The 21,199-nt window shown below is 53.1% G+C and overlaps 1 protein-coding gene across 1 annotated transcript in view; it reads right to left on the bottom strand.

Moving 5' to 3' along the window:
• Nucleotides 1-21,199, bottom strand: part of CLPB (caseinolytic mitochondrial matrix peptidase chaperone subunit B) — a 124,539-nt gene that overhangs the window by 89,242 nt on the left and 14,098 nt on the right. The window contains 1 exon segment of the mRNA XM_029058060.2: nt 18,106-18,192. Coding sequence (XP_028913893.1) covers nt 18,106-18,192 — 87 coding nt within the window.

Consider the following 21,199-nt stretch of genomic DNA (forward strand, 5'->3'; position numbering starts at 1 on the left):
GGCCCGGTGGCTATGACAGGGGCCGAAAGAGAATAGGCCACTCCAGAGCCCAACAGGGAGCTCTGCTGGTGTCCTGTCACAACCCCAAGAGAGAGGAACTCGGCCCACTCCCTCAGGGAAGTCACTGGAGTGGAAGCAGCGTTGCTTGGTGGAAAGAGCCTGAGTCTGGGAGTCGCTCTGTTCCCTGTCTGCTGTGGGACTCTGGGCAGATCACTACACTTCTCTGTGCCTCAATTACCTCACCTGTAAAATGACAATTAAATCCTCCTCCCTCCTACTTACTCTCTGAGCCCCAAGTGACACCGGGACTGTGTCAAACCTGATTATCTTCTAGCCACCCCAGGGTTAGAACAGTGCTTGGCACACAGTAACGACTTAAAGTTAGGATTATTTTTATTACTGCTAATATTATTAGTAGTAGTGGCTTCCCTGGGGGAGCAGCAGCACAACCTGTTGGCTTTAGTTCCCAAGGAGTCTTCTTCAGTGGAAGGGCTGTTTCCATTTTGTTGTGCTCCTGGGTAGGGAAGGGAGGGGGAAGTTCAGCTGCTCTCCCTCCCCCTGGCAGGACCTTCAGGTCTATGTGGGAGAAGCTAAATTCCATATACACAGAGTTGTCCTTGAAATTCGCATATCAATCAATCAATGGTATTTACTGAATTCTAACTGTGTGCAGAGTCCTGAACTAAGCACTTGGGAGAAGACAATATAATAGAGTTGGTAGACAGTTTGCTGCCCACAGAGAGCCTACAGCTTAGAGGGCTAGGGCAGAGAGAGAGAGAGAAAGAGAGATGCTGAAAAGGCCAATATGGGCGGGACCCACGGTTCTGGGTCCTTTGTTGCGCTGCTGCCATGCTTAATGTTTGCACAGCATGACACCACTTTCTCTTTCACCTCCTTGTCTCTAGTTCCTCACAAAGCTTTTGTTTGAAATGTGCAACTCCCTTTCTTGACAGCAGTGCACCGCACAGGTAAATCCCCAGCACACGGCTCCTGGTTATCCGCTGGGATGCAGCCTTGCCTGAAGTTCGGTTTTACCGTGTCCTTAAAACACCTCCTTTTGCTCTCCTTGCTTTTGGGTTCCCAACGTCAGCTCTCCATACAGCAGCTGCGAGGGTGTCCTGCTGTCTCTCATTCTCCTCACGTGCACCGCTTGCATAGCTGTGCCAAGGTGAGCCTAGCTTGGAGGCTAGGAGACTGTGACAAAACTCCAATCTTAGGCTCTCATCTTAAAATTTGAGGTAGAGTCTGGCCCGTAATGACACTGGAGGAACTGCTCAAGGAGCTGGATGTGGCAACTGTGTGAAGTCCAGATCTCAAAGGGGTCAAGAAGGTCGGACGGCATGATGGCACGATGGCTTCTGGTTTGGTCTGGAGTCTGACTTCACATTGCCGCCGCATTCCCTTTCACGTTCCTCCCAAGGACACGTGGGCCTCCTTGACTCGGTTTTCCTTTTCCTTGTCTACAATTGCATCATTGGTCAGTTTGTTCCCTCGGTAAGAATTCTGTTCCGGTGTCTAGGTCTGTGTTGCCAATATGAATTTTTGGTTGTGTGAACAGCTTTCCTGGGGCAGACAGATACGTCACCTCAGCTTTCCTCAGACTTATCAGCCTGAAGCACCTGGCTGATTTGGTAAAGAGATTGCAATCAGTCCAGTCCTACAGGGGGCTCACAGTCTTAATCCCCATTTTACAGATGAGGTAACTAAGACAGAGAAGTGAGGGGACTTACCTAAGGCCACACAGAAGTCAAGTGGTGGATCCAGGATTAGAAACAGGTCCTTTTGACTCCCAGCTCTGTGCTCTAAACTAGACCATGCTACTTCTCTGCTGCGTGACCTTGGGAAAGTCACTTTACTTCTCTGTACCTCAGTTACCTCATCTGTAAAATGGGGATTGAGACTGTGAGCCCCTGTGGGATAATGACTGTGTCCAATCTGACTACTTGGTGTATACCTCAGCGATTAGAACAGTTCCTGTCACATAGTAAGTGCTAACAAATGCTAAAATAATAATAATAAAAAAAGAGGCTCTATGGAGAATTCAACAGCATAGGGTTAAATTCCCTTTGCACAGGACTGCACAGAGGTGGAAAAGTGCAGAGTCCTAGAAGCCAGAGTTCTGGGGACCAATCTCTATTCGGTGGTGAGCTTGGGCAAAATGTTGGAATTTCTGTAAATCAGCTCATCGACCTCTTGGGTTACCAGAGCACAGACCCACGTGGCTGCAGTTAAGTGATGTTGGGGAGAGGAAGCAGTGTGGCCTGGTGAATACAACTCAGGCCCGGAAGACAGAAGGACCTGGGTTCTAATCCCCGTTTTGCCACATTTCTGCTGTGAGACCTTGGGCAAGACACTTCACTTTTTTGTGCCTTGATTCCCTCATCTGTAAAATGGGGATTGAGACTGCGAGCCGTACATGGGACAGGGACTGTGTCCAACCTGATTACCTTGTATAATAATAATAATAATAATAATGGCACTTGTTAAGCGCTTATGATGTGCAAAGCACTGTTCTAAGTGCTGGGGAAGACACAAGGTAATCAGGCTGTCCCATGTGGGGCTCACAGTCTTAATGCCCATTTTACAGATGAGGTAACTGAGGCACAGAGAAGTTAAGTGACCTGCCCAAAGTCACCCAGCTGACAAGCAGCGGAGCCGGGATTTGAACCCATGATCTCTGACTCCCCAGCCCATGCTCTTTCCACTGAGCCATGCTGTTTCTCTACCCCAGTGCTTAGTACTGTGCCTTTAGTAAGCACTTATATGCCATTATTATTATTAGAGGAGTGGGGCCGTTTCTCTGCGTTTGGGGGACGAGAGGTATGGGGCATGGGTCAATTGCTCCAGGACCCTGGAGAAGGTGGGGCGGGGAGAGGAGGCTGTAGGTCTGGTGGCTGGGTCACTGCTCCCTCTCTGGGCCAGAGCAGGCGGTCTGAGTGGGAGGGGAGAGGAACTCCAGCGAGTAGCTACAATGCAGCTACTCTGGCCCTGCCCGGGCTCTCTCCCCATCACTCACCTGGCCCGAGCGGCCTCTTAATTGGCTGATCAAGTCGGAATGTGATTAGAGGAAGAAGCTATTCATCTGTAGAAATATAAATCTGAATTGACCCCGGTGGTGACTCAGAGGGCGAGTTTCACACAAGTTCACCGGGCAGAGAAATCAATCGCCCTAAGTGCTTTCTGCCGCGAGAGGTCCGCGGGGCCGGGGCAGGCACGTCGTCAGGGGACACGGACGGACGCGGGGGGCAGAACCGGCCCTCCGTTGTGCCGGCTCGGGTCCGGAGAAGCCCCGCTGGCTGCAGGCAACGGCAGGCAGCTGGAGCTGGTGAAGCAGCAAGGGCAGCGGATCCCCCAGCGGGCCGCACAAACGCCGCTGAGGGCTCCGGGGGACGGGACGCAGAACACAAAGGAGCCCCCTTTATGTTCCCAGCACACCCCTCCCTCGGGCGGGAGGCGGAGGGCAGGCCGGGACTTCACGGTTCAGGGGCCCGCTGCTCGGCCTGTTATCAATAGGTTGTCGCTTCCTGTCTTAACTGTCTGTCTACAGCGCCTGGCCCTCGATGGCCCTTCGTGAGAGCAATACACCAGCTCCTCCGTCCCCACCTCAACTTGGAGCCGGCGACCATGGGAAGGCAGAGGTGGGGGGGAGGAGGAGGGAAGAGGAAAGGTCTACCTTTTTCCCCCACCCCGTGGTATTTGTTAAGCGCTTACTATGTGTCAAACACTCTTCTAAGTGTTGCCGTAGGTACAAGCTAATTAGGTCAGACACAGTCCCTGTCCCGATTGGGGCTCATGGTAATCATAATAATAATAATAATAATAATAATAATAATAATAATAATAATGGCGCTGTTCTAGGCGCTGGGGGATAGACAAGCTAATCAGGTTGGACACAGTCCCTGTTTCACATGGGGCTCACAGTCTTAATCCCCATTTTACAGGAGAGCTAACTGAGGCCCAGAGAAGTGAAGTGACTTGCCCAAGGTTACAAAGCAGACATGTGGCGGAGTAGGATTAGAACCCAGGTCCTTCGGACTCCAAGGCCCTTCCTCTATCCATTAAACCACACTGCTTCAGAGGGAGAACAGGTATTTAATCCCCTTTTTTGTAGTTGAGGGAACTGAGGCACACAGAAGTGAAGTGATCTGCCCATGGTTACACTGGAAGCAACTGGCAGAACCTGGATTAGAACTCAGGTCTGACTCCCAGGCCCGGGCTCTTTCCACTAGGCCACGCCGCTTCCAGAAGTTTGGAGCGGAAGGGCCAGACCCCAGCATTTATGTGCTGGACCTACAGCCCGATTCAAATCCTTTGCCATGCAGTCAGCCCCGTGGTGATTACTAGTTGCCAAGATTCTTCTGCTTTTCTCCTGAATTAGAGTGTAAGCTCCCTGGAGGCAGGGTCCAGGTCTTGTGCTTGGGCTGAATATAGTGCCTTGCCCTAGGGGGTGCTCAATAAATATCATTACTATCACCACCCTTGCTACTACGAGGACTATACTGCTGCCAAGAGGCCCAAATCCTTTCGCTAAAGGCATTAGAGGACCTCGTACAAGCCATCCTGAGGGCTCCAGTTACATCACAGACAAGGAAGGGACCTTAAAAAGATGACAAAAACATTCACTCTCTTCCTCCTAGTGAAGACGAGGCTCTCAAAAACCTTCTGCTATGGTGGGAAGAAGGACCCGTGGACCCACTGTCCCAAAACCTTTTGCTATAAGAAGGACCCGTGGATCAACCATCTTGCTGATTTCCTATTACAAACCAGCACATTCACTTTGTTCCTTTAACACCAACCTATCACTGTACCTCAATCTCATCTATCTCGCCGCCGACCTCTTGTCCATCTCCTGCCTCTGGCCTGGAACGCCCTACCCCTTCACATATGATGATGACTCGCCCCACCTTCAAAATCTTACTAAAAGTACCTCTCCTCCGAGAGGCCCTCCCCTATTAAGCCCTTATTTCCTTTTCTCCCACTCCCTCCCGTGTCACCCTTGCCCTGGGATTTGCACCGTTTATTCACTCCACCCTCAGCCCCACAGCATTTATGTACATATCCGTAATTTATTTTGATACCCCGTCTAGAATGTAAGCTTCTTCTGGGCATGGAATGTGTCTACCAACTCTGTCGTACTGTACTCTCTCAAGCGCTTAGTACAGTAAGTGCTCACTAAATACCACTGATTGATTGATTGATGGAAAGGTCTCAAGAACTCCTGGACCCAATGCCAATCCTGCTAAGCACTCTTAACGCTGAGTGGACCCCCGGCTGAAACATTTACCCAAACTCTTCCCCAACACATGGACCACCAAAGAGATGCCATGGGATCTTGAAGATGTTATCACCACCTTCAAGAAGAAAGGCAACTATAGGCTCACTCTGGGCAGGGCAAGTGACTCCCCACTCTGTTTGTACACTCCCAAGTGCTTAATATAGTACAGTGGGAAGCGGTGCGGCCTAGTGGAAAGGGTATGGACCTGGGAGTCAGAGAACCTAGATTCTAATCCCAGCTCCGCCACTTGTCTGTTGTTTGACCTTGGGCAAGTCAATTCACTTCTGTGCCTCAGTTTCCCCATCTGTAAAATGGTGATTAAGACTGTGAGTCCCAAGTGGGACAGAGTCTGCGTCCAATTCGATGATCTTGTATCTATCCCAGCCTGGCACATAGTATGTGCTTAACACATACAACTCTTATTATTATTTCTCTGCACAAAGTAAGCACTCAAGAAATCGACTGACGAAGAAACATCAATTTGTGGAAATTATCGAGAGATCTCTTCACCTGCCACCGTTGGCAAGATCCTAGCCAGAGTCCAGCTGGATCAGCTGGTAACCCCTCCCAGTGTCCCACTGTGGCTCTGCATATCATTCAATCATATTTTCACAGCGGGGCACAGCGGACGAGATCTCAGTTGAGTGTCGGCGACAAGAAAAGTGCAGAGAACAACAGCAAGACCTCGGCATTGTCCGGATATCTTACCGAAGCATCTGAGACCACCAGTGGAACTGGGCTCTAGAAAGCACTAAGCAAATTTGGCTGCCCTGAAAAATTCATCAGGGCTCTGAGAAGACTTCATGAATGGCATATGGCTGGGAGGGTCAGATCAGAGGCGGGGTCAGATCAGAGTCGAGTTTGCCATGTCTGAACCATCTGCCATTGCCAACGGAGGAAAGCAGAGGCATGTGAACTGTAAGGTCCTTGTAGGCAGGGAATGTGGCTTTCAACTCTGTTGGACTGTACTCTCCCAAAGTGCTCAGTATAGTGCTCTGCACTCAGTAAGTTCTCAATAAAGACCTTTGATCAATTGAAATATGATTGATTGATGTAATGGGCTTGGTCCTGTTCAAGTAATTCTACACAGCCACACTGGAGGATGTAGCAAGAGAACAGGATGCATGTCTTACACTATGGTATCCCTCCTCCGGGGAGCTTTTTCAACTCAACAGACTTTGAGCAACTCCCAAACTCCTAGAAACAGTTATTTAAGAATTGCTGTAGCGGAAGACTCTGCCCTAGAGGCCCACATCTTTTTTTTTTTTTAATTATGTGCTTACTATGTGCCAGGTACTATATTAAGCACCAGGGTAGATACAAATTAATCAGGTTGGACACAGTCTCTGTCCCACATAGGGCTCAAAGTCTTAATCCCCATTTTACAGATGAGATGGCTGAAGCACAGAGAAGTGACTTGCCCAATGTCACAAAGCGGACAAGGGGTGGAGCTGGGATTAGAATCCAGGTCCTTCTGACTCCCAGGATTGTGCTCTACCCTCTGCTTCTTGAATTATATTGGCAATAATTTGGCAACCCAGATCTAAATACTGTCAAGGAGTTCTGTTACTTAGACAGCAAACTGACCGTCTACCTTGCGGTCGACACCTTGCCCATATCCCGCCTTTGGCCTGGAATGCCCTCCCTCCTGAAATCCGACGGACAGCTGCTCTCTCCCCCTTCAAAACCTTACTGTAGCCAACTCCTCCTAGAGACCTTCCCCGACTAAGCCCTCCTCTCCTCTTCTCCCACTCCCTTCCGCGTCACCCTGACTTGCTCCCTTCATTCATCCCCTCTCCCAACACCTCAGCATTTATGCACATATCTGCAATTTATTTATTTATATTAATGTCTGTCTCCCCCTCTACCCTGTAAGTTCTCTGTGGGCAGGGAATGTGTCCGCTTACTGTTGTACTGTACTCTCCCCAGGACTTTGTAAAGTGCTCTGCACACACTAAATCCTCAATATTAAATACAATTGAATGAATAATTGAATGACCAATGTCATAATTAAGAGATAAGGAAAAAGAAAAACGAACCAAGAAGGCCCACACATCCTTGGGGAAAATGTCAATGGGGGTGCGACTCCAGAGGTCAGACTCCAGACCAAACCAAAAACCTAAAGGGCCGTAGTGCCATCCGACCTCGACTCCTGTGAGACCTGGACTTAATAATGATAATTATGGTATTTGTTAATCGCTTCCTATGTGCCAAGCACTGTTCTAAACGCCGGCGAGCCATGGCTGGCTCCTCGAACAGTTCCCCTGGTGTTATTAGGGCACAGATTCTACATCAAGTGGTAAAATAAGAGCGTAAGATTGAAGTTCAGTCAGAATCAGTCTCCTAGCCTCGAAGCTAGGCTCACCTTGACACAGCAGTGCTGGGTGGGGGCACCTGAGGAGAATGAGAAACCACAGGAGACCCTCACAACTGCTGTATGGAGTTGACGCTGGGAATCTGGAAGCAACGAGGGCAGAGGAAACGTGTTCAAGACCCAGTAAAACAAAACCTCAGATGAGGCTGCATCCCAGTTGAGAATTGGGAGTCGACTGCTGATGACAGACCAGCATGGCTCACTGCCATCAAGAAGGGTGTGGCTCTTTTTGAGCAAAAGCTTTGTAAAGAATGACAGACAAGAGATATTAACATCACATCTCCTCTAAGGCCTCCCATGATTAAACGCTCCTTTCCCCTACTTCCTCGCCCTTGGATTTGTATTCTTTATTCACCCCACCTCCAGCCCCACAGCACTTACGCTTATATCTATAATCTATTTTAATGTCTGACTCCCCCTCTAGACTGTAAGCTCCCTGTGGGCCTGGAACGTGTCTACCAACTCTGTTATACTGTACTGTCCCAAGCATCAGTCCAATGCTCTGCACCCATTATGTGCCCCCCTGATTGATTTGGCCACCCTGGCATAGGTGATGGTCACTGTCTTTGGATATGAAGGGCGCCAATGTAAATGCAGACGTTTTTCCTGGGCAGAAGTGGTCAGGTTGGAGAGGTCCAGCTGTGGGTGACAGATCATACCCGGGACAGGTCACGGGAGAAGGAAGGGCTCAGGGTGGACTGACATTGCAGGGCAGGGAGTCTGGGGTCTGGGTTCCGTTCTCGGCTCCCTCCCCGACTCCTAGACCTTGGACTAGATTCCCTCCGCCAGCTTGGCGTCTTCGCCCCGGCCTCACCACCAGAGTCAAATACCTTTCGCCCTCTGACCCAGCTGGACTGTAGTCCAATTTAGAGGGCTTCACTGGACTTACATAAAATATGTTGCGAAAAATGACAGATTCAAGATAAGGCCTTCAGCCTTCAGGGGGAAGGGACTGTATGTCTGCCTCCTCCTCTTCCTCCTCCTCTCTCGGGTTCTGGCTTGTGGCCGGGGCCATGCCACCAGACCAAGGAGCAGGTTTCAGGGCTCTCAGTTGGTCTGTCAGTCATTCGTATTTACTGAGTGCTTTCTGTGTGCAGAGCACTGTACCAAGAGCTTGGGAGAGTTTAATATAATAATCATTTATTATTATTATTATTGTATTTAAGGCCTTATTACGTGCCAAGCCCTGTTCTAAATACTGGGGTAGATAAAAGATAGTCGGGTTGGGTTATCCTACGTGGGGCTCACAGTCTTAATTCCCATTTTACAGATGAGGTAACTGAGACACAGAGAAATTAAGTGGCTTGCCAAAGGTCACACAGCAGACAAGTGGAGGCGGAATTAGAACCCATGTCCTCTGACTCCCAAGCCCGTGCTCTTTCCACTAAGCCACGCTGTTTCTCATAGACAATGCTTCCCCACCCCTCAAGAAACTCCAGTGGTTGCCCATCCACCTCCGTATCACACAAAAACTCCTCACCATTGGCTTTAAAGCAATTAATTATCTCGCCCCCTCCTACCTCACCTCACTAGTCTCCTACTACAACCCAGCCCGCACACTCCGTTCCTCTAATGCCAACCTTCTCACCGAACCTCAATCTCATCTACCTCGCCGCCGACCTACTGCCCACAGCCTACCTGTGGCCCGGAATGCCCTTCCTCCTCATTTCAGACAGATATAATAATGTTGGTATTTGTTAAGCCCTTACTATGTGCAGAGCACTGTTCTAAGCGCTGGGGTAGATACAGGGTCATCAGGTTGTCCCACGTGACGCTCACAGTCTTAATCCCCATTTTACAGATGGGGGAACTGAGGCCCAGAGAAGTTAAGTGACTTGCCCACGGTCACACAGCTGACTAGTGGCAGAGCAGGGATTCGAACCCATGACCTCTGACTCCCCAGCCCGGGCTCTTTCCACTGAGAAAGACAGATATTTGCTCTTCCCCACTTCAAAACTTTATTGAAGGCACATGTCCCCTAAGAAGCCCTCCCTGACTAAGCCCTCCTCTCCTCTTCCCTGCTGCTCTTACTTGCTCCTTCACTCATCCTCCCTCCCATGCCCACAGCATATACGGTTATATTTATATATATAGCTGCAATTTATTTATATTAATGTCTGTCCCCACTTCTAGACTGTGAGCTCCCGTGGGCAGGAATGTGTCTATTTGTTCATTCATTCAATAGTATTTATTGAGCGCTTACTATGTGCAGAGCACTGTACTAAGCGCTTGGGATGAACAAGTCGGCAACAGATAGAGACAGTCCCTGCCGTTTGACGGGCTTACAGTCTAATCGGGGGAGACGGACAGACAAGAACAATGGCACTAAACAGCGTCAAGGGGAAGAACATCTCGTAAAAACAATGGCAACTAAATAGAATCAAGGCGATGTACAATTCATTAACAAAATAAATAGGGTAACGAAAATATATACAGTTGAGCGGACGGGTACAGTGCTGTGGGGATGGGAAGGGAGAGGTGGAGGAGCAGAGGGAAAAGGGGAAAATGAGGCTTTAGCTGCGGAGAGGTAAAGGGGGGATGGCAGAGGGAGTAGAGGGGGAAGAGGAGCTCAGTCTGGGAAGGCCTCTTGGAGGAGGTGATTTTTAAGTAAGGTTTTGAAGAGGGAAAGAGAATCAGTTTGGCGGAGGTGAGGAGGGAGGGCGTTCCAGGACCGCGGGAGGACGTGACCCAGGGGTCGACGGCGGGATAGTCGAGACCGAGGGACGGCGAGGAGGTGGGCGGCGGAGGAGCGGAGCGTGCGGGGTGGGCGGTAGAAAGAGAGAAGGGAGGAGAGGTAGGAAGGGGCAAGGTGATGGAGAGCCTTGAAGCCTAGAGTGAGGAGTTTTTGTTTGGAGCGGAGGTCGATAGGCAACCACTGGAGTTGTTTAAGAAGGGGAGTGACATGCCCAGATCGTTTCTGCAGGAAGATGAGCCGGGCAGCGGAGTGAAGAATAGACCGGAGCGGGGCGAGAGAGGAGGAAGGGAGGTCAGAGAGAAGGCTGACACAGTAGTCTAGCCGGGATATAACGAGAGCCCGTAATAGTAAGGTAGCCGTTTGGGTGGAGAGGAAAGGGCGGATCTTGGCGATATTGTAGAGGTGAAACCGGCAGGTCTCGGTAACGGATAGGATGTGTGGGGTGAACGAGAGGGACGAGTCAAGGATGACACCGAGATTGCGGGCCTGCGGGACGGGAAGGATGGTCGTGCCATCCACGGTGATGGAGAAGTCTGGGAGCGGACCGGGCTTGGGAGGGAAGATGAGGAGCTCAGTCTTGCTCATGTTGAGTTTTAGGTGGCGGGCAGACATCCAGGTGGAGACGTCCCGGAGGCAGGAGGAGATGCGAGCCTGAAGGGAGGGGGAGAGGACAGGGGCGGAGATGTAGATCTGCGTGTCATCTGCGTAGAGATGGTAGTCAAAGCCGTGAGAGCGGATGAGTTCACCGAGGGAGTGAGTGTAAATGGAGAACAGAAGAGGGCCAAGAACTGACCCTTGAGTAACTCCAACAGTTAAAGGATGGGAGGGGGAGGAGGCTCCAGCGTAGGAGACCGAGAATGATCGGCCAGAGAGGTAAGAGGAGAACCAGGAGAGGACAGAGTCCGTGAAGCCAAGGTGAGATAAGGTACGGAGGAGGAGGGGATGGTCGACAGTGTCAAAGGCAGCAGAGAGGTCAAGGAGGATCAGAATGGAGTAGGAGCCATTGGATTTGGCAAGAAGGAGGTCACGGGTGACCTTAGAGAGAGCAGTCTCGGTAGAGTGGAGGGGACGGAAGCCAGATTGGAGGGGGTCTAGGAGAGAATGGGAGTTAAGGAATTCTAGGCATCGATTGTAGACGACTCGTTCTAAGATTTTGGAAAGGAAGGGTAGTAGGGAGATAGGACGATAACTGGAGGGGGAAGTGGGGTCAAGAGCGGGTTTTTTTAGGATGGGGGAGACGTGGGCGTGTTTGAAGGCAGAGGGGAAGGAGCCCTTGGAGATTGAGTGGTTAAAAATAGAAGTTAAGGAAGGGAGGAGGGCAGGGGCGATGGTTTTAAGAAGGTGAGAGGGAATGGGGTCCGAGGCGCAGGTGGAGGCGGTGGCACTTGCGAGGAGGGAGGAGATCTCCTCTGAGGATACTGCAGGGAAGGATGGGAAAGTAGGGGAGGGGGTTGTTGGGGGGGAGGGGAGAGGCGGAGGGGTGACTTTGGGGAGCTCAGACCTGATCGTGTTGATTTTCGTGAGGAAATAGGTGGCCAGATCATTAGGGGTGAGAGATGGGGGAGGGGGAGGAACAGGGGGCCTAAGGAGAGAGTTAAAGGTCCGGAACAATCGGCGGGGGTGACGGGCATGGGTGTCGATGAGGGAGGAGAAGAAGCTTTGCCTGGCGGAGGAGAGGGCAGAGTTAAGGCAGGAAAGGATAAATTTGAAGTGTGTGAGGTCGGCTTGGTGCTTGGACTTATTATATTGTACTCTCCCATGTGCTTAATACAGTGTTTTGCACACAGTAAGCACTCAATAAATATGAATGAATGAATGAACAATAAAACAGACAAATTCCCTGCCCACAACGAGCTTAGTCTAGAAGGAAGCTTACAGCCACATCCCCGTCAGGTATCACCTGGGCTACTTTGGGGCCCGGTTGGGTACCGCTAGCCCAAGGAGCTCAGCCGAAGGTCGGCTGTGAATACAAACCTCCGGCCTTCCGGCGGGGCCCGTCACCCCTCTCCATCGAGTCGAGCTCCTTCCCCATCCCAAGGTCCCAGCCCGGCTGCTGAGGGGGGGGAAAATGAGTCATCAGCGAAGGGAACACTGAGCTCGGCTCTCCTGGCCGTGCCTGGGGTGGGGGAGATCCAGCCCGGCCCCCGGGGCGGCACGGCCCCAGGCAACCCTGCCTGCCGGTGGAGGCAGGACCGCATTATTGGGAAACAGGATTATCTCAAGGAGCAGATTCCAAATGGGATTAGAAATGACGCTTGGTTACAGGGAGATAATCGGTGGATGGCGGCAGTGGGAGGAACGTCCAGATCTAGTCAGAGGATTCGGGGGTCTCTCTGCCCGGGCACCCACCTCTCCCACTTCCCGACAAGCCCCGTGCTGGCCCAAACGACGGTCAGTCAGACACCAGGGTACTGAAATCTGCGGAAGGTCTTCCCCTCCACCCTTAGTCCCGGCTTTTCTGCTTGCCCTGCATCCCCAGATCCCTCTCCATCCCACCGTGGGCACCCCTGGACCCCTCTCTAACCAGCCACTCCAACCTGATTTTATCAATAATAATAATAATAATAATTGCAGGGTTTGTCAAGCGCTTTCTGTGTGCCAGGCACTGTACTAAGCTCTGGGGTGGAGAGAAGCAGATCGGATTGGACACAGTCCCTTTCCCAAATCGGACTCACAGTCTCGATCCCCATTTTACAGATGGGATAAGTGAGGCACAGAGAAGTGAAGTGACTTGCCCAGGGTCACCCATAGCAGACAAGTGGCGGAGCTGGGATTAGAAATCATGAACTTCTGACTCCCAGGCCTGTGCTCTACCCATTATGCCATTCCTTCCCTCTGCTGGGCCTCGTGCCTACTCCCTAGACCGGTACCGGCTTCCCTTGAGACCGGACATTTGGGCACCTGAGTCATACAGCGGGGGTGGGTACCAGGCAGGACCAGTCCCCTCCCCAGTCTGAGCAGTCTGGTAGGTATAAAGCACCGACAGTGAATCCAGTCGCTGGCCAGGCTGGAAAGAGCAGAAGGAGGAAAGGAAAGAGGAGAAAGAGGAGGAGGGTGGATGACACAAAGTCCACAAGGAGCGAGGCTTCCTTGATGTTTCCCAGAGGCACCTGTCCCAAGCAACCAAGAGCCCTACAGCCCCCCACAGCCACGACAAGGACACGGCCTAACCCACGTGGACACGGAGCAGATCTGCTTCTCATCAGGGCCGACGGGCCCTGACTCGCAGGCTACCGAGAACAGCTTTGCCGCTAGACTGCTTTGCTACGTCGCAGCCCCGCGGGGCTGGAAGATGCGAGGTTGGACTTGAGCAGGCAAGGCAGGAGCACTCTGCCGCTAGCCGATGCTGCGACCCGCTAGCCTGGGCAAATGGAAGGGCTGGGGCCAGGAGTCCTGGGGCCAGCTCGGGGGGGGGGGGGGGGGGCGAGTGGCCCGGAGCTGCTGGGGCTGGTTGCGTCTGCACTGCTTAAGGCCTACCGGCTTGGTACGAGGCTTCCCCGATGCAGACTCATGCAAAAAGGAAGCTTCCCCCGAAAAAATGCTCACACCTAATATTCTCCTCTGATACAGACCCGATGTGGGCAATTCAATCATATTTGCAGCTTGGATTCTTAACCCGAGGAGAAGGGGATGTGAAGGGCGGCTGGCTCCTATGATTGAGCAGCATTGTGCTTTTCAAAGGTCCCGGAATCGAGTGGAGAAAAAGGCTAGAAATAAATGAATGACGGGCGAGGGGGGCCGCCCGCCGAAGGACCGGTTCAAATGGACCAAGCCCCGCTCTGGCGCCCGGAAGGCCCCGACAAACGGGGCTGAGCAAGCCATTAGCCCGTTTGGGCAGAGCCCCGGCTACGGCCTGATTGGGTGCCTGGTCCTGGCTCCTCTGGGGACTGATGCAACGGGCTGTTGCCTAGACGCCGTCTGTCATGGAGCCGGGGAGCGAGGCGGTGGTGGGGAATGTCAAACAGCCAGCCCTGCCCCGCCGCTCTCCCTCTACTCTCTACTCACTCCATCCCCTCCACCCCCGGGGAAAGTTCCAGAAAAGAGCGAGCCTTTAATCAAGCTTCCCTCGGGCTTGGGGGTTAGTGACTGGGGATGAGTCGAGTGGCGTTTTGATAATTAAAAAACTGTCTGGATGGATAAAGCATCTTTTCTGAGGAAAATCTTCCCATGGAAATACCTGCCTTTGAGGGCCGATCATAGTGGCCCCCGGTCATAGCAGCAGCAGCAGTAGCAGGGCTGCCTGAGGATGGGCTGATGCCCTTGGGAACCCCGTCCGCCCCCCAACCCAAACGCTTCAGGTTGCCCAGACCTTCCGGGGCCAGCCCTGCCGACGGACGGAGGCCGTGTCAGCTCTTTCGACCCCTTGGGCATCCCCATCCTCGTCCCTGCCTCCTGCCGCCCTCGGCACCCCTGGGACCGCGAGGAGGCCGATTCCCACCCATTTTTCAGTCTCTGGGGACAATGGAGGACGGAAGTGGGGGTACCATCCCAGTAGGACCTGGTTGGTGAGTTAGACCGTGGCTTAATGGAAGCGGATCTGGATTCTAGTCTCAGCTCTGCAACCCTAGGCAAGTCAGACACCTTCTCTGGGCTTCAGATTCCTCTGATCTAAAATGGGAAAGTAGTAATAATAATGTTGGTATTTGTTAAGCGCTTACTTTGTGCAGAGCACTGTTCTAAGCACTGGGGTAGATACAGGGTCATCAGGTTTGGTTTTTTTGGTTGGTATTTATTCAGCGCATACTATGTGCAGAGCACTGTTCTAAGCGCTGGGGTAGACACATGGGAATCAGGTTGTCCCACGAGGGGCTCACAGTCTTAATCCCCATTTTCCAGATGAGGGAACTGAGGCACAGAGAAGTTAAGTGACTTGCGTGAGGCTCAAAGTCTCAATCCCCATTTTACAGATGAGGGAACTGAGGCACAGAGAAGTTAAATGACTTGCCCAGTCACAGCTGACACGTGGCAGAGCTGGGATTCGAACCCATGACATCTGACTCCCCAGCCCGGTCTCTTTCCACTGAGCCATGCTGTTTCTCTGTGTGTGTGTGCGTGTGCATGTACATACAACCAGCAAGGAAGTTAACAGGACAGGAAGAATCCCTGTTTCCTCCAACCTCCTGGGGACATCGCAAGGATGAGATAAGAGATGTTTTCTTTCTTTTATGGTATTTGTTAAGCGCTAATTATGTGCCAGGCGTTGCATTAAGCGCTGGGATAGATACAAGATAATTGGTTGGACCCAGTCCCTTTCCCACAGAGGGTACGCAGTCTTAATCCCCACTGTACAGATGAGGAAATTCTTCATCCCCAATGTACGATGAGGAAACTGTGGCCCAGGGAAGTGAAGTGACTTGCCCAAGGTCACAGAATGCAACTGGAGGAGCCGGGATTAGAATCTCTAACACCCAGGCCCAGGGTCTTTCCACTAGACCAACTTGCTTCTCAAAACTGATTCACACTTTGGGATCATAGTCGCGGCCTGGACACACAACGGCAGTACCTGCGGCTCGGTCTGCCCTAGGGCGGGACCTAGGACTACCCCTCTGCTGCCCGACCCCCAGAGCGGGCCCAGAGCTCGGCCGGCATATAAGAGCTGCCGGACCCCGGGCCGGAGGGGGGCATCCAGCCACACGGCACCCCTCGCCCCAGACCGGCCTGCCGCCCGCCCCCACGGAGCTGGGCCCGTTCTGGTCCGGCAGCCGCCCGGAATGGTCCACCCGGTCACACTCCGCCGCCGGCCATTGTCCCCCGCAGAGGGGGGAGGCGTCCGGGCCACCCCTCTGCGGACGGGCAAACAACGCGGCCTGCGGCCGCTCGGACATCAAAGTTGGGCAAACAGAGCCGGCCCCCGCCCGCCTCCCCGCCCCGCGAGGCCTGCAAAGGAGCTGGGCGCGGGGGTCATGACTCCCAGCTGGCCACAGCATACATCAAAGTGCGCACCACACACGAACTCCGCACACGGATTCGGGCCGCCTCGCCCGACAGCGGATATTCCGCCTTTGTGCTCCGCTTTAATCCTGTGTTTTCCCAAGTAATTAAGCCTCTTTGCTTATGAACTTGTGGCTCGGGGAGGCAGCCCCGAGGGGTGATGCCATCAAAGCCCCCTCCAGCGTCTGGCCCAAGTTGGCAGAAATTGGATTTCTTTACCCTGCCTTTCTCTAGAAAATAAAAACTAATTGAATTTAGCGGTTGCCTAAATCTATCTCTGAGGACCCTTTAAGGTTTCGAGGAGGCACGGGGATCGTCCTGGGAACGGAGGAGCCAGGGCCGGGCCGCGGCCCGTGGAGCCGAGGCAGCCCAAACTGGTCCCACGGGTGTCAGGCTCCTGCCAGGGGGCTCTTGACCAGGCGACTCTGGCCGGGAAACGCCAAGGCTGCGGCCCAACTCCCACGGAGAGAGGAGGGAGCCCTTTCTCTCCCTAGTCACATCCCCCGGATTCCTGGGGTGCTAGCGGGTCCCCGCGGCCCCCGCTCAGACAGCACCGCGTCTGACCGAGGTGGGTCCTGGTCCGGTAAGGACTGACTACACTGTCAGCGGTACCTACATCTGGGAAGGACTACACTATGCACTCCTGTAGCCGCCCTCACAGGCAAACATGCGTCCACATCCACGATTGCGTGCGCATAAACACATATACACAGACACGTTCAAAAAAACAATTGCTCTGGCGGGGCAAGCAGTGCCCACGGCAGCAAGCAGCCGCCACCCAGCCAAGGGGGTATCAAGGCAAAGAGACGAGAAGGAAGGCAGTCCGCCGGTCGGCACGGGCCAGCAATCCTCAGCGCTGCACCACGGGAGTCCCCAGGGCTGAGGTTGGGTGCAGGGCACCCTAGATTTACCAGGGAGGCGGAGGTGCGAAGAACCCAGTCGGAAGCAGAGTGGCTGAAACCCAGAGAGAGGGAGTGGCCCGTGGGGGCCACTGTGGTGGCTCTGTTGGCCAGGGGACAGCAGGGACAGGCGGGCCACCATGAGCGAGCCTCCCACCTGGAAGCGGTCATGAAGTATGGCACTGTGGAACGAGCACTGGGAATGTGGAGAGGAGGCTCTGACTCCGCCATCCGGCCCGGAGACCCAGGGTCAGGGTGCGGGGAAATGCGGAAGACAGATTTGGTGTCAAGGGGGTGGGCAGCAGGGCAAGCTTTCAGAGAGTTGGGGGAGTCAGAGGCAGGCAGGCCCAGAAGCCCAGCCAGCAGGGGAAGGAACCTCCCGAGGATCCTAAGAGCGGCACAACCCTTCGACGGGCTACAGGGGCCCCGACCCCACTCACTCCCGGTCCTGAACAGATCAGGTCGGCCGGTCCTTCCTACCCCAGCGCCCTCTGGGGCCAGCCCATCCCATTCCCTCAAGCCAGGAAGGCCTCTGGCCAGACAGTCACCTAGGCCAGCCCCCAGCTTGTGCCCAGTTTCTGAAGAAGACACCTTAACTCTGCCAGGCAGGAAGTTTCTCTCCTTCCCAATAAATAGCCTTGGCCCCATTATCTGGGCCTCCCCAGGGAAGGAGAGCAGCTGTTCAATGTCACCCATTCACTCTCCCTTGCAGGCTCCTTGGCACCCCAGGGAACCACGGGGAAGGAGGTGTAGCCAAGGGCAGCTAGGGAGGGAAAGAGGGATGAGGAGGCAGGGGATGTGTCTGTTTATTGTTGTACTGTACTCTTCCAAGCTCTGCACACAGTAAGCGCTCAATGAATATGACTGAAGGAACGAATTAATGAACCCAGTTCGAACCAGAACACTGGTCACGACGGTCGCCTTCACTCACCTGTAGTTCCTGCTGATGGCGGCCACCATGAGCGCCGTCCAGCCGAGTTTGTGCCGCACGTTGACATCTGTGCCTTCCGACAGCAGCCTGCAGCGGAGACAGAGTATGGGAAGTTCAGGGCGGGCAGATGCAAGCCGAGGAAGGATCTGGGCCGGGGGACTGGGCTGTGGCCAGAACCCCCGGATCCCCGAGCCCAGTGGTGGTCCCGGCAGGGGCGGCCCCACCCTGCCGGGGGGGGCCGCAGAGACCCTGGCACCCGAATGGCAGGGACTCGAGCGAGCCCGGGTGAGACTGGGTGGCAGTGCAAAGGGATTACTGGTTTACTGGCCCGTAGCTCTCATCGTACCTCAATCTCGTCTATCTCGCCATCAATTAATTAATAATGGTATTTGTTAAGCGCTACGTGCACTTATTAAGTGTTGGGGTAGAAATAATACAATTAGATCAGACACAGTCCATCAACCTCTTGCCCACGTTCTGCCTCCGGCCTGGAACACCCTCTCTCCTTTAATCCACGTACGACTCTCCCCACCTTCAGTCTTATTGAAGGCTCATCTCCTCCTAGAGGCCTTTTCTGACTAAGCCCTCCTTTCCTCTTCTCCCACTTCCTTCTGCGGCACCCTGACTCGTCCCTTTATTCATCCCCCTTCCCAGCCCCAAAGCGCTTAAGTAACATATCTGAAATGTATGTACTTATTTATTTAATGTCTGCCTCCACCTCTGGTCCGTAAGCTTGTTGTGGACAGGGAATGTGTCTGTTTATATACTGTACTCTCCCAAGTGCTTAGTACAGTGTTTTGCACACAGTAAACACTCAATAAATATGACTAAATATTAATATGAATAGATATAAATAAAAAATAATAAATAAATATCCCGATTCTGCCCCTTGTCAGCTGTGTGACTGTGGGCAAGTCACTTCACTTCTCTGTGCCTCAGTTCCCTCATCTGTAAAATGGGGATGAAGACTGTGAGCCTCACGTGGGACCACCTCATTCCCCTGTATCTATGCCAGCGCTTAGAACAGTGCTCTGCACGTAGTAAGCGCTTAACAAATGCCAACATTATTATTATTATTATGACTGAAGTGGGGACCTGAGCCAGCGGCCTCCCAGTATCTTCTAACCCAGCCGGCTCCGGGGCCAATCCTCCGCCAGCAGGAAGCAGGGGTCGGCTACGATGGCACCCTCGCCCGGACGGACCAGAAGGGCTGGGCCTTAGCCCCGCACCCTCTGGCCTAAAGGGAGCCCAGGGAACGGACAACTAATATCTTTCAAGCGGCTGCTGCTGCTGCTGCTGTGGAGGCTTGTCACGGCCAGGGTTCGACCTGGGATCTTCTCGGGCCCCGGGAATCTCTGCACCCTTGCTGGACCACCCCCCGCCTCCTCTCGCTCTCCACATTCAGCGATGCCACATCCACGCGGTCCCCGAGCCAGGGATCCCCCTGCGGGCTGGAGGGGACGCTTGTGGAACAAAGGTAAGTTCAGCAGGGTTGCTGCTTTCTCCATGGAAGGATCCTGTCCCTGGGGAAATCCCGGAGCTTACGCCCTCCCAGCACGGCCCTATCAGGGGAGGCATCTGGGGAAACGATTGGCAGCCCCCTCACCGCTCCGGCCCTGAGGAGGGGGCTGTTCCACGAGCTGCCTAGAGATCAGGGAGAGGTGGAGAAATGCTGCAGGGGTGAAGAGCCCATTAAAACTTACGTCTTCCTTCTCCTGGTGACACTGACACCCCAACATGCTGCTGAGAAGTAGCATGAACTACTGGATAGAGCACGGGCCTGGGAGTCAGAAGACCATGAATTCTGAACCCGGCTCTGCCACTTGTCTGATGTGTGACCTTGAGCAAGTCACTTCACTTCTCTGGGCCTCGGTTCTCTCATCTGTCAGAAGGGGATTAAGACGGAGGCCTATATGGGACAGGCACTGTGTTCAAACCAGATTATCTTGGATCTACCCCAGCATTTAGAACAGTGCCTTGGCACACAATAAGCGTTTAACAGATACCGTTATCATCATCATCATCATCAATGCATCTCTGTGACAGAAACCATGGAAACAGCCAGGATCCTAGTGACCGAGCCCACACCCTGCCCACGTTCGGCCGCAGCAGCATCGGGTCAGACTCTGACCCGGACGGCACTTACGGGGTCGGCTGTCCCAGGCCTTCTCCATCCAGCAATGAGGCACCAAAGATGCAATTCACGGTCCCATGGAAGCATGCATTAAACTGTAAACTCCCTGAGGCCGGGGATCGTGTTTTTTTCTTTTGTTAGAGTCTTCCATGCACTTAGAAGGGTGCCCAATAAATACCACTGACATTGACAGAGGACTGGGAAACTGTACCCCGCTGGAGCAAACCTGCAGGGATCTTGTCTCCCAACTCTCTACTGTGCTGTACTCACCCAACCGCTTGGTATAGTGCTCTGCAGACAGTAAGTGCTCAACGAATACCACTGCCTGGAGAGAGTCAGACCCTTAGGCCAACCACTGGTATAGGCCAGAAAAGGAGAAAGGATGACCATAAAAATGCTTCTTTCTCTGGGACAGCCGGGCACCAGAGGCCTAGCTGGTCAAGCCCCATGGAGGCACCCAAGGTCTTCAGTCTTGCCCCTTCCCAGGGTCCCACAGACCTGGCCCTGCCCACACTCTGGCTCCCGCTGGCCCCAGTTCCCATGCCCAATTAAGACTAAGCCTGTGAGCCCACGTGGGACAACCTGATGACCCCATATCTACCTCAGGGTTTAGAACAGTGCTTGGCACATAGAAAGCGCTTAACAAATACCATAATTATTATTATGCCCGGATGCCAGAGATGGGTGGGAAAATGCAAGCCAAATTTAAAATAAAATAACATTAAGAGAAAATAGTGGGTCTAGTACCAGGGTGCCTTGGAGAGTATCTCTTCCATATATTCCAGATTAAATAATATTAATGACATTAATGTTAGTAATTTAACCCTCCCTATAGAGGAGTCCGGAGGAAGTAGCGACAGTCTGTTAGTCTAAGATCCTGCTCTTAGATTGGGAGCCCCTTGAGAGACAATGACCCTCTCTTAATTCCCACCGGGAATTCTAATTCTCTCAGCGCTTAGT

The sequence above is a fragment of the Ornithorhynchus anatinus genome, chromosome 2 (assembly GCF_004115215.2).
Source record: "Ornithorhynchus anatinus isolate Pmale09 chromosome 2, mOrnAna1.pri.v4, whole genome shotgun sequence".
Taxonomy (NCBI): Eukaryota; Metazoa; Chordata; class Mammalia; order Monotremata; family Ornithorhynchidae; genus Ornithorhynchus; species Ornithorhynchus anatinus.